This window comes from Corvus cornix, chromosome 3 (assembly GCF_000738735.6).
Source record: "Corvus cornix cornix isolate S_Up_H32 chromosome 3, ASM73873v5, whole genome shotgun sequence".
Lineage (NCBI taxonomy): Eukaryota > Metazoa > Chordata > Aves > Passeriformes > Corvidae > Corvus > Corvus cornix.
In genome coordinates this window covers 94290247-94302779 of record NC_047056.1, presented here as the reverse complement: position 1 = coordinate 94302779, position 12533 = coordinate 94290247, and the positions used below count along the sequence as shown (strand labels likewise).

At 41.6% G+C, this 12533-nt stretch overlaps 1 protein-coding gene across 1 annotated transcript; it reads left to right on the top strand.

Moving 5' to 3' along the window:
* Nucleotides 1–3062: 3062 nt before the first annotated feature.
* On the top strand, nt 3063–8437 carry CLN8 (CLN8 transmembrane ER and ERGIC protein). The gene is made up of 3 exons (XM_039569460.1): nt 3063–3165; nt 4498–5141; nt 5549–8437. Exons 2-3 carry the CDS (start codon nt 4575–4577, stop codon nt 5861–5863), a joined length of 882 nt encoding a protein of 293 aa, XP_039425394.1. The 5' UTR covers nt 3063–3165; nt 4498–4574; the 3' UTR covers nt 5864–8437.
* The last annotated feature ends 4096 nt before the right edge of the window (nt 8438–12533 follow it).

The following is a 12533-nucleotide window of genomic DNA, read 5'->3' as shown; positions in this document are numbered from 1 at the left end:
CCACATACACATAAAATCCTGTTTACTGTAGTCGTCCTGCAGTCTCTGCACAACCAGCAGGCTCCCCTCTCACTGAAGGTGTCACTGGTTGGCCTTGTGTCCTTCATACTCATCTCCTAAGCCTACCTTTTGTGTGCTCTTACACCACTGAGAGGGGGCTAGTCAGCCTCTGGAAGCACAGGGAGCAGGAAAAGGATTTGGGATCATGGCACTTTGATTTGGGAAATAATGAAAACAAAAGTGTTAAAACTAAAGACATTTTTAGCTATCATCAGGTATCTGTGTATTTGTAAATAAAACAGAGGAGCTACTGATTTGTTACCACATTTAATTATTACTATGATACCTGGGAGAAGTTTCACCTGAACTAACTAGTACATGTCTAAAGGGTTCCTGGGATTTGGGCATGGGTGCATTTGAAGCAGGAGTATGGTCAAAATCACCTTCTGAAACCAACATTTATACACATGTTTTGGGAGTAGTGTGCACCAAAATAATTATCAATTCGCAGCAGGGACGCAACCACTTTTTTCAAAATAAAAAGCAGCCCCCACATGGTCGTGGATGTATAAATGTAAACATGGAGGCAAAAAACCACTGAGATTGTAAAGTGAAAAAAGGTTCAGTTCTTGACTTCAGGCAAACACTATCAAATCAGTATGGAGAGGCTTTTAGCTACAAGGAGCAAGTGGATCATCCACACTGCAGGCAGGGATACCTGCCAGGACGTGCTCTTTGCTCTTCCAGCCATGACATTCTGAAGATGCTGAGAAAGTCTTCCAAAATTGAGACAGTGTAGATAGGAAATTTAGCTTTGGACAGGGCATGCTGTAGCACCCAGACAGGGAAGAACTCAATATGACATAATGTGGAAGATGAGCTTCACTGCAGGAAGAGCTACTTTGAAATACCTGAAGTGATCATAATGAAGCGCCTATAAAAAAGTTGTTACTAAGTATGGTTGTAGTATCAGTAGTAGATTCAGAAAGTAACACTGAACTATTTCAACATGGATATGACTGCCAGTACCTGAAAAATGCGATATTGCTTTGAGAAGGCAAGAAAGGCAGCAAAGACAAGAAAGACAACTGCCTGTGATCTTGCTTTTGACATTACTGTCACAGTTCTTCATAAGTAAAAAAATCTCCTTCCTCGAGATGTGACAACCTAAAGGAATTATTTAAAGACAGTTATGGGAAAGAATAAATTTGGGGAAAGCTAAAATACATGCCCTTGGTACATAAGCCCCATCATGTTGCTTGAGAGAGCAGCTTCTTCCAACTTCTTCCCAGCTTTTGCTTGATCAGCTTTATCATCCTTTACAGGTTTCCCAGGAGAGCTCCAGCACCCACTAGGGAACAGGGTTTGATAAATGACTATCCACCATCAGCTAGGAAGTACTTTCCAAGTGAGAAGTCCTCCAGATTTTTTACTTCACATCTTTCAGGCCCTGTGGTCCTTCTTCCCTCTTCAGTATCAGTAAATGGCTATAACCCAAAGCTTTGCAACAAATTCCCTTTTGTGCAAAAATGAACCCCTGTCTACAAGACCAATTTGCCAGAGCATGTCATTAGGACCTCTGTTACTCGATTGTGCTTGCTGTATGAAATCAGTATTTTGGCTGAAATATCTTGCCCTGCATTTACTGCTGAGCCTGGTCCTCCTGGTCCTCCTGAGGTTGCTAGTAGGGAAGAGGCAGATGTGCTCCGCCTGTGCCTCACCTCAGTGGCACGCGGGTAGTGTTTGGGTGTTGCAGTGGCTAAGTCCACTTTATACCCCTCAAGTTGCCTTAAAAGTGGTCTCTCCTTAAAACACTGTGCTAGAAGGTTCTCCCTTTGTCTAGATTCTGCTGGTCACTGGCCCTCTCCCCCTCCCATTCCTTTTCCCATTGGCCCCTGTTATGCCATTCTACCTTGCCTCTGCCCCCTAGCCCTCAGACTATTGCTTTTGGATGCTTTTGGGGGACTGATGTGACAGAAAGATCCACTCTATAATGATTAGAGCCCTCACTTCTTTATTTGGCTCTGTAGGCACTGAGCCCTGCTGTTCCTTTGGGCTGTCTGCAGAGGAGCTCAGAGCGAAGGTGCCTCACACCCAGTACATTAAAAGAAGGCACAAGTGGTAGGTTTTGTCTCCAGACTTCCCCAACAAACAGGTGTCGCTGGCTGCCTGTATGCAAACTACCGGGGTGGCATACGAACAGATCTTACTTTTCACAGAACTCACGGGTCTGCTGCAGACACTGCTATGGCATTAGCAATTAAAAAAAAAGGCACAAAACCCCTGCTGCCCAGTTATACTGCTGTGGTGTCAGGACCCAGTTTTCCACAGGGAATGGCAGCACTTCCATCCCCCCCATCTGGAAACCAAGAACGTGTCAGACTGCCGATACAGATTTTCCAGCTCTGGTCTTTCATCATAAGGAGACTAAGTTTAGCATTTCAGCTGTTCTAGGCCGATCTTCCACGTGAAAGAAGTTGTGGCTTTATTTTATTTTTCTTTTCTGGTCGCTTTTTTGAGGAATCACCTGGTCTGTTGTGGGACTGAGCTTTTCCCTGGCAAAATTCGGAGTCTCTGCCAGTCACTCCTGTTGAAGACAAAGTACACCGCGGGACTGTCACACAGCCGAGGAAGCCTCCCGGGGTAGTTTCAGCGACCTCGAGAAATTCAGCCTGAGTCACTGGGATGACAGCATCAATTGTCACAAGTATGAAGAGAAACATGTAGCAGAACACCGTGACATCCATTTAATAATTTGCCGTCTTTAATGAAACTGGACAATTATAGGTAAATGTATGGGCTGTGGCACCACTGATATTTCTTTTTTACTATCATTCTTGCTGAGAAGGCGTCTATCAGGTGTTAACCTCTCAGTGGTGGTGATGTTCAGCGGTTCTCTCAGGCAGAGAAAGGCACTTTGTAAACAAGGCTCCCCCTGCCCGAGTGGCACAGCCGCACTTCCCTCCCCCCGTCCCGCAGCACCCGGTGGTTGGTACCGACGGTGGCGCATGCGCGGAGGGCGGCCCGCGGCTGCGGACGGTGCTGTGGGAGCGGCGGGTCGAGCCGGGTCGGGGCCTCCCTAGGCGGGTTGGGCCGGGCCGGGCCGGGCCGGGCGCTCCCGGGGGACCAGGCAGGGCCGTCCCGGCATTGCGGGCAGCGCTGTGGGTGAGGAGCGGGGTTTGTGCGTCGGAGCCGGTTCCCCGGTCTGCGTGAGGGCTCGGCGGCCCCGGGGGCGGAGGAGGGTTACGGGGGGGTGTCGGTGCCGTGTCTGTCCGGGGGCGGAGGAGCTGTCGCGGCCCTGCTGGAGCCAGGGTATGCGGTAGTGGGTCGCGCTGTTCAGGGCCTGGTCGTGCCGTGCGATCGGTGTGTTTTGCCCTGGTTTTCCCCGGGGAGATGAGGGCGGGGGGCTGCTGGGACTTGGAGTCGGTTTTGCCAAGTGTGAGGCCGTGGAGTGGGCGAAGGGCCTTCAGGGCTCCCAGCCCATCCCCCTCCTCGGAGCGGGGCACCTGCGAGCAAAGGGCAGGGCGAGTAGGTGCTCCACAGGATGCGCCACGGGGAGCGGTGGTGGCGTTTGCTGCCCGCTAGGACAAGGCTAGAGCTTCTCATCGGGCGCTCAGCCCTCGGTGGTCTTCGTGGTTTTTTCACTTGCAGTCACCAGACTCCCAAACGCACAGTGGTGTTAAGCACTTACAGGCTGCGGCGGGTGTGGTGGTTATGCTTATATCACCTATATGGTTCATAAAACGAGCTGTAGTTCAAATGTTTCAGTATTATTTGACTTTTCCCTCCCCACAAGACTTTGTTTTTGAACTACAGTATGTTCAGGAAGTGTCAGACAACTTGAGACACTTAATGCTGGGCTGTTCAGCTAATTACACTGATGTTGCTAATAATATGTAATAATGTTGCTTGTTTGCATTCCATACTCTTTTTCCATTTTTAATATGTTTTTTGTTGGAAAGTAGTTTAATGTTCAGAAACTGATTGCAGAATCTTGTTTTGAGCCGTGATTATTACAGCCCTGTTTTGGTGTAAGTGGTCCCCCTTACTGCATTAGTTTTCTGTAGTTTTGTTTCTTGGATCTGTATTTGAGATTCTGAATTGCACCCAAAGCTGTAGCGAATGGTGGAAAATCAGTGTGGGAAAAGCAGGGGACTAGGACAATAACTGCGTGATACTGTTGAAATAAAAGTTTCATAAGTAACAAAACAGGATTTGCTTCTTGTATTTTCTATTCCTCTTTCTTGCCTTCCTACTTGACCCTCTTCTGCCTTTGCTTCAGTGCATTACTTTGTATTAGTAGGGACTTTTCAGGCCAGTTGTTAATCTTAAACGTGTTGCTTAAGTTTTTCTTGTCTGTCTACCTGTCTTTGGGATGACTGCCTAATGGCAACAGGACCAAAGTCCTAACTGCAGTGGATGTGAGCACTCTGTGGTTTAGAATCTATATATATGGATGTACTTAAAAATTCACTATTTTTTTTCTCCTTGTTCCAGATGGAAAAGAAGAGTTCATGCTTACTGGTTTGCTGAATAGCTGAGGCTAAATAGGCGTGAAGGAGGCTATAGTGGGGATGAGAAGTGTCAAAAGAGAAGAAATGAATCCTATAAATGATGATGCAGTGTTTGGGACCATTTTTGACTGGGACTATCTCTTATGGGAAGTTCGTTTGACATTTTTAGCTGCTGGTTTTTTAATCTACTTGGGAGTATTTCTTCTGTCTCACTGGTTGTCTTCTTGGAGAAGTACCACTTACCGTGCCTTATATGCAAAGGAGAAGGTGTTTTGGAATATGGCAGTCACACGTGGTGTGTTTGGACTTCAGAGTTGTGTTGCTGGGTTATGGGCTTTGCTCGTAGATCCTGTTTTTCATGCTGACAAAGTCTATTCACAGCAAAAGTGGAGTTGGTTTAACTGTTTAATAGCAGCTGGATTTTTCTTGCTTGAAAATGTAGCAGTTCATGTGTCGAACATTATTTTTAGAACATTTGATGTTTTCTTGGTAGTTCATCATTTGCTTGCTTTTGGTGGCTTGGCTGGTTTAGTTATCAATGTGAAATCTGGACATTATCTGCCTTTGATGGGAATGTTGCTGGAGATGAGTACTCCCTCAACGTGCATTTCCTGGATGCTTCTGAAGGTAAGAACATGACAGTTTTCAGATTATGCTTATAACAGTTTTCATGCATTTCACTTGTTTGTAAATAATCTGTATGGTTTGTTTGGATAGTTTTTCATCAAAACTGCATTTATCCAACTGATATCTATGTTACTGTCATACCTGCTTTTGTCATGATGGCACTTCTGCAGGCCTCCATGTAGGTTTCTGTGTGGTGCTGTGTGCATGTCCACAGTGGAATGGTATAGATCCATACCAAGTTTGGGGTGCCATATACATGTGGAATAATACTGCACTATGAGGAAAAAAATGCCTGAGAGTGTGTGTATATGAAAGTTGGATATTTGCATTAGTTCTACAGATTCCTCAGTTCCTTATCTTGAAGTAACAATCTCACTTCTGCATACTTTGTGTTCTTGTTTTTCTAGGCTGGCCATGCTAACACCTTTTTCTGGAAGGCAAACCAGTGGGTGATGATCCATCTGTTTCACTGCCGCATGATTCTTACCTACCACATGTGGTGGGTGTGTATTTTCAATTGGAATTCCGTCATAGAAAATCTGGGACTTCTTCACTTTATTGTTTTATTCTCGGGATTATTTGCTGTTACACTAATACTTAACCCATACTGGACATACAAAAAAACTCAGCAACTCCTCAGCCCAACTGACTGGAACTTTGAAAATAAAGCAATGGAAAATGGAAAATTAAATGGTGAGACACATCAAAAGAAGGGGATATAGCACTGAAACAGCTATGTCCCAGCAAGGTAACAGAAGAATACAATGCGAAGTCGTTCTTTGCACATGAACTAGAAGATTTTGCAAGATGCTCATTGACACAGTGACTCCTTGCTGGTAGCATTCTGTATGCATCACAAGTGTTGAAAAGCATTGTTTGTGTTTCTTACGTGCATACATATAAGAACTTCAGCCCTTGTTACAAATTATGCCAACAGTTTGTCAGGTTGGACAATATTTCGTAATTTAGTAGTGATGTGCTCCCTAATGCCATCTTTTTTCCTAATGCTTCAAAGTGGCTTTACAGTTAAGTCATCTATTAAGCTCAGCTTGAATCAAGTTTAGCTGGAATCCTATTTCACATATGGTAGAGATGCTGATACTGAAAATTATGTTAAATTGTTTGTTAAGATCAATAATGATCCAAGTTAGGTATGCATGGGTACCTAATTCCTGTGTGCCAGGGAATCATTCCAAGTGGCAGAACCGGTCAGTGGTAGAATGCCGTCATGGCCCGCGTTTGGGTTTTGTTGTTGTTTGGTTTGTGGGTTTGGGGTTTATGGGTATTTGTTTTTGTTCTTTTTTTCTTTTAAGTGCACTTAAGGAACAGGAAAATAACTGTTTGAGTGTGTGCTGTCAAAGTTGTAGTTTTCAGGTTGCCCTCAGTATGGGAGGAGTTCATATCCATCAAAACCATACCTGTGGAGATCCATGCATTTGCGAAATGAGTGGTCTAGTAGGTAATCATAGTGGCCCCTTTTGGACTTGAAATCTATGAAATACAAGGGGCAACACCAGAAGGTGACTCTGTATTGTCCTTGAAAAAAATGCTGCTTGATTAGTAAAATTATTTTGTTTGTAGGTCCCACATGAGGGGTCATGCAATTGGTTCCACTAGTGCTTCTGTTATGGTTCCTCTTATTTTTTGGAATGCACTTAGTTTTAGATGGTTTCAGAATCTGAGGTGACTCCTCTGTGGAGGAAAGCCTGTATCACCTCCTGTAGGAGTTTGGTTGTTTTAATATTTTTATTTAACTTTAAAGAACATACCAAGAGACACTAACAATCCTTTGCACTTTATCTGCCACATCACAAAAATCTTTCCTTGACCTGAGAAACTGGGTTGCTCTTTAGATACGGACTTACTGGTTGATGGCTCCTGGGCGAAATGTTGGGAAGTGGATGGAGGGATACAGATCACGATAGAAGAGGGTGACGCCTAGTGGCAGGAGAATGACAGAATGACAGGTATTAATTTTGGTGCATGGAACTAATGAGATTAAAAAAAATGGTTAAGTGGAACTCTGTGTGACATGACTGCTACACAGATTTATTTCCCAAAGCATTAAGACTGGGTGAGCCCAAGTTGTGAAGAATTCATGGTCAAGCCATGAATTAGAGACTTTGTGGACTGATCTGTGGTGGAGCATATTGTTTTAAATGTGTGAGGGAAGCACTCTGGTGTAAACAGCCCCATTTTATTAATTTTTGGTGGGAATGTCTTTGATTTGTTCTGAGTGAAGGGAGTGGTCAGGTTGCTGTGTTCCCTAATTTACTCTGTGTGAGCACAGAGTTGAATTGCTGTTCGATGAGGGAGAGGAAGCTTCTTACTTCAGGTCACAAATATATAGCCAGATCTTGTTGATAATGATGAAGTGGTGAATATCTGAAACTGCCTATTCAAAACCAGGGTGAGAGGTTATTCACAGTTATTATACACAGCAACCCTGTCTGTTATTGTGCTGATATTTAATAGATAAAATCTAAATCTACCTTCTTATTTCTAAGCTGGGCAGAATGAAGTTGCAGTGTTGCTTGTCTGGGCACCATCCTATAATAAAAAGGGTTCTTAAAAGCTTGAAATGATGTACCTGTCCTGAGGAGTTGTGTGTGGGAGAGTAATGTTAAAAGTACTTCGGAAGAAACCAGAGGGTTGAATTCCTTTGCAGTGGAACCAAAAAATATGATCTGAATGCATATCTTGCAGAATCCAAACCTCACTTGCAGGAGTTCCAGGGAGAAAGAGAATAAGTCATCAGGTTATCAGAATGATGGTGTACTCTATGAAGCTTAAAACTTGAAGGTTTGGATTCAATAAAACAAGGTAATAATTGTTAAAATCTTAGCTACAGAATTCTGAAGAATCCTAACAGAAAATGGAAGCATCAGAAAAAGTTTGGGATGAGTGTGTAATTCTTATAGTGGCTGGCTAAAGAATGTGAATTTCCTATGTGCTAAAATAAAAGAATATGGAGGGTGGGGGTTAGTAGTGAATTAAGACTGAAAAAAGACAGGTGGAAATTTATGTCATAGCACCAGATGTCTAAAGTTTAATATTTTATACTCTTAATTTGTATAATTTTATTAAGTGAATTTTAAATCTTGCATTAAAATTATGTTTTAGCATCATAATGCAGTCTTCTTAGTTTGCATCCTAGTGTGAGTTTTTTCACAAAAAGACTGTTGGGCTTTACATATCTTAACTACATAATGAATAATACTTTAGAGCCTCTGTTAACCAAAACACTGGTAGAACAAGAAAGCTATGCAATAAAGCAAATAACAGCACTTATTTTATTTCTGTTGGTTTGAGAGTACTTTACAGTCCAGCTAGAAATATAACAAAAATACAGACAACCATTCTTCATTTTGATGGCTTATCGTTGGAGTTACCAGTTCTGTTACACAGAGCCTCTTTTTTTTATCCTTGAGTATGAAAGAACCTTTTATAAGGGCGTGTAGTGATAGGACAAGGGCTTTAGTTTAGGCTTTAAACTAAAAGAGAGGAGAGTTAGATGATATTAGGAAGAAATTGTTCCATATGAGGATGGTGAGTCATTGGAACAGGTTGCCCAGAGAAGTTGTGGATGCCCCATCCCTGGAAGTGTTCAAGGCAAGGTTGGATGGGGCTTTGAACAACCTGGTGTAGTGGAAGGTGTCCCTGCCTACAGCAGGAGGGTTGGAACTAGATGATCTGTAAGGTCTCTTCCAATCCAAAAACTTCTGTGATTGATTCTTCACTGTCTATTGACTGCTCCCTTTAGGAGGATTTTCTGGTTTATTATTGTGGATGACTGTCACATTGCTCTGAAACGAGTCTGAAAAAGTTCTTGAACTAAGGGTTTTGGTGTGTATTTACTCTTATAACTAAGTGCTGCTTTTCAGCCCAAAGGTAGAGTAACCATAGCTTGTTTGTAAATTTTGTTGAAGTGAAACTAATTCCAGTCCTGTTGGGCCTTCTTATATATATACAACCTCATCCACAATCCCATTGAGAAAAATTCAGTCAGCTTCAGTAGTGGAAGGATTGGATCACAGGGTGTGCTGCTGTGGATTTGGAAAACTCTTGCATAACGTGATATTGAGTGAATTACTTGTTTTGCCAAGGTGGCTGCTAGGGACTTGGCTCTGCTTTCTTGTTGAACAAGCTTATTTGAAGGAATGGTGTTTGTGTCACCTTTCTGGCTGAAGCTTTTTTTTTTTTAAAAAAACAACAAAACTACAAACCAGCAAACTGTGGTGGGAGTGATGGTGTTCAGTTTTGTTTTGTTTTTTTTTAAAGAAAAATGTCTGTTCTGAGACACCTTGTCCAGTCGTCTGGTTCTTACTGTCTTAACACAACATTCCTAAATCACAGCTTGTGTTTTCCTCCATTTCTGTCCTGTGTTTTTTTCCCAAAATTTGTCATCGTTTTCCCCCCAAACCCACCAATTTTTCTATTAATATTTTTTCTTACTTGCAACACTGGTCATGATCTTGGAGGAGTCACATTACCACTGCAGTATTTTTGTCTAGTAGTTTTCAGTACATCCTGTCAGGCCCATCTTGCACTAAATACCCATGTCCAAATCTTTCAGAGGTTTTTTGCGTTTTCCTGATAACGTGGATTAAATATTGATGTGATGTACAGTTATAAGAAACCTTCTTTAACCTCAGGGAGACTCCCCCTTAAAGTGAATTTAAGAGTGTTAAGCAAACTCAAGTCTGCTCTTGTACAATATAATGTTTGTTGAAAAGCATCTTTACACTGTACATAAATAAAAGTATTTTATTGAATAGCTGTCTATTGTGTTTCATTTACTGATGAAAATAATGTCTATTGTTTTTTACTTGCTATTTGTAGCTTAAACAGTTTTTGCAGTGTATGCACTAAAAATGATTTGTTTATTTTGAAATGTTAAACTTGACAAAGATAATGTCATATTCATGGACATAGCTGTAAAAATCTTGTAAACCAATGTCCCTTCACCAGCATTTAATGTATTATTCCCACAAGCATGTTTAGAACACTAGAAGCTGTGCTATATGTAAGTATGTATTAAAAACAGTTTAAAAAACATCTCTTGGGAATGACCCTTCTGGCTTGTGTATTTGAAGTGTGTCGTCCATTTTTGAATTAGGCTCTAACTGTGAAGACACTTCATTTGGTACCACGTGACACTTCATGGTTTAGTATGAGCTGCCTTAAATAAACAACAAAAACTTGTCCCATTGCAAAATAGTAAAATACAGGTCTAAGCATTTCTTTCATGATGCTCTGTAGGAATTAATTCCTGATGCTTTTTAGGTTAGTGAGTTAAAGGAACACAGCATCATTACTGGCATTTTAATTATTCTTAAAAGAATGCACAGTGCAAGCAAGTGGTTGGCTGCCTCTGCAGTGAAGTCCCCAAGATTAATTGAAGCAGAAGCAAGACATTCATGTGTACTCACTGAAATGTGTGTGGGTACAGACTGGGATGAGAAGAACAATGTCTAATAGTGTTTGTATGAGTAAATTTTTTTTTTTTTTTGTAAATGATCTGTAAAATAAATGTTATTAAATGTTATTTTTTCTTATTCAGGTGTTTTCAATGAATAAGTAAATATATTTACTATAGTTTTAAAAAATTCTCAGAAAAATATTGTAGCACACTTGTGCCGACAATGTTATACAGTAATTACAATCTTTTGGTCTTGTGTCACTGCACTGGTACTTAAATTGGAACAAAAAAATGCAAGCAGTGGTCATTAATGAATTAAATTATGCCTGTTGCTTTAGTTGTCAGCCCCCAGATGGGTTTCCAGTGTTGGAAGAGACATTTCATGCTCTGGATATGATTAACTAATGAGCATGTTCTGCTAGTGGTGGTGTCACAGAGCAGGAACAAGTATTTTGCAGCACATTGTGCCTTCCTGTTTTCTGTAAATTGAACGCTGGTGAGTGGGATGGAATGATGATGATACAGCAAACCTGCAAGACAAGAGCAGTCCTTGTTCATAGTTCAAGGTGGCAGACAGGCCAAGCTTGAAAGGAGTGGGGCCTGCTCATCTGTCCACAAATAAGAAAACAAGGAAATTGGCTATGCCATTGCTTGCTGCTACTGTGTGTATGTTCTGAGAGCCAGCTAGGGTCACTTCTAAGTCATTAGGAATATGACCTGAGCAGAGAGAGTGGAAATTTAATACTAGCTTTGTCAGATGCACTACTTCTGGTCTGAAGTTTTTATTTCCTTTTATGATGGTAGCTGCCTCTACTCCTTTGCTTGGCTCACGTTAGTGTGCTGTATAAGCTGACAGTGTTTTCCCCACTATGTCCTCTGTAAACAACTGTGAGGTTTTAGTACTGGTAATTGGTTCTGGCAGCTCCAGGTACTTGCTCGGATTTATACATTGTTATATAGATCTGAAACTTCCTTCTCTTGCCTTGCTGCTTCTGCTGCTGCTAAAAGCAGTTTACCGGGTGAACACTGCATTTTGTTACTGAAGCTGTGCTCAGTCAAGTTTAAGCATGGGGCTTGCACCAAGCAGGGGACAAAATAACCTGAGAAAGGACTAACTTTGTAGAAGGTAGAGAGTTGACTTTCCTATGTTTCTGGACCTTGCAGTTCTGCTGTCAGGATCTTTTAAGTGTAAATCAAGGTGATAGCTATGATACCTTGAAAAACAAAGCCATGCAGACAGTATATAGAGTACTTTTACATGGAGGTTTGCATAGAGTAGGCATAGAGCATCTCTAATGAGCTTGTTCATCTTGTTTTGTGGGTCGTATTTACAGGAAGAAAGTGTATCCTGGAAAGCACCAGTAGCTTTCCTAAGGAGTCATTAAGAACTAAATATGAAAAAACTAGGAGGCTTTGGGATGAGGTAGATGGAACTGGTTGTTACATTGTATACTGTTGAACAGGTTGTGTTTGGATATTGAATAGTAGTTTTTCTGATGCTTTAGCTGTTTGTTTTTTCTCAGCATCATATTGAGTATTACTGTGACACTGGTTGAAGCTAAGTTTGAGAAACTTCTTTCAGGACATCAAAATTACTAAGCAATATATTGCCCAAGGCTGAAAGAGCCTAATGTCTCTTCTAATTTAAAGTAATTTATTCTTGTATCATCATTGCCTTTTTAGCTTACATAATTATTTTTACCCCTGGAGACTCGTTTGCATATTCATGAGTACAAATCAATCTGCTCTTTTGTTTTCCTAGCCATCCTAATACTCTTTGTTTGTCACTTTTCCCACTTGAATTTCTTTTTATTACATGTTGGCAGCTTAGAGTTGTACACAGTATTTGATATAAAGTCTTCTCAGTATCTTGTATTACACTAGTACGTCCTTTCCTCCCCTGGGAACAGTTCTGCTTCAGCCAAAGGCTGCATTTGTCTTTCAGGGCTGCACGGCCTCAGCGCTTAGTG

Bases quoted from the DNA above. Each gene is read 5' to 3' on its own strand.
- CLN8 (XM_039569460.1), top strand. From the start codon at position 4,575: ATGAGAAGTGTCAAAAGAGAAGAAATGAATCCTATAAATGATGATGCA. The intron at 5,142-5,548 runs GTAAGAACATGA...TTGTTTTTCTAG, and splicing joins TTTCCTGGATGCTTCTGAAG to GCTGGCCATGCTAACACCTT.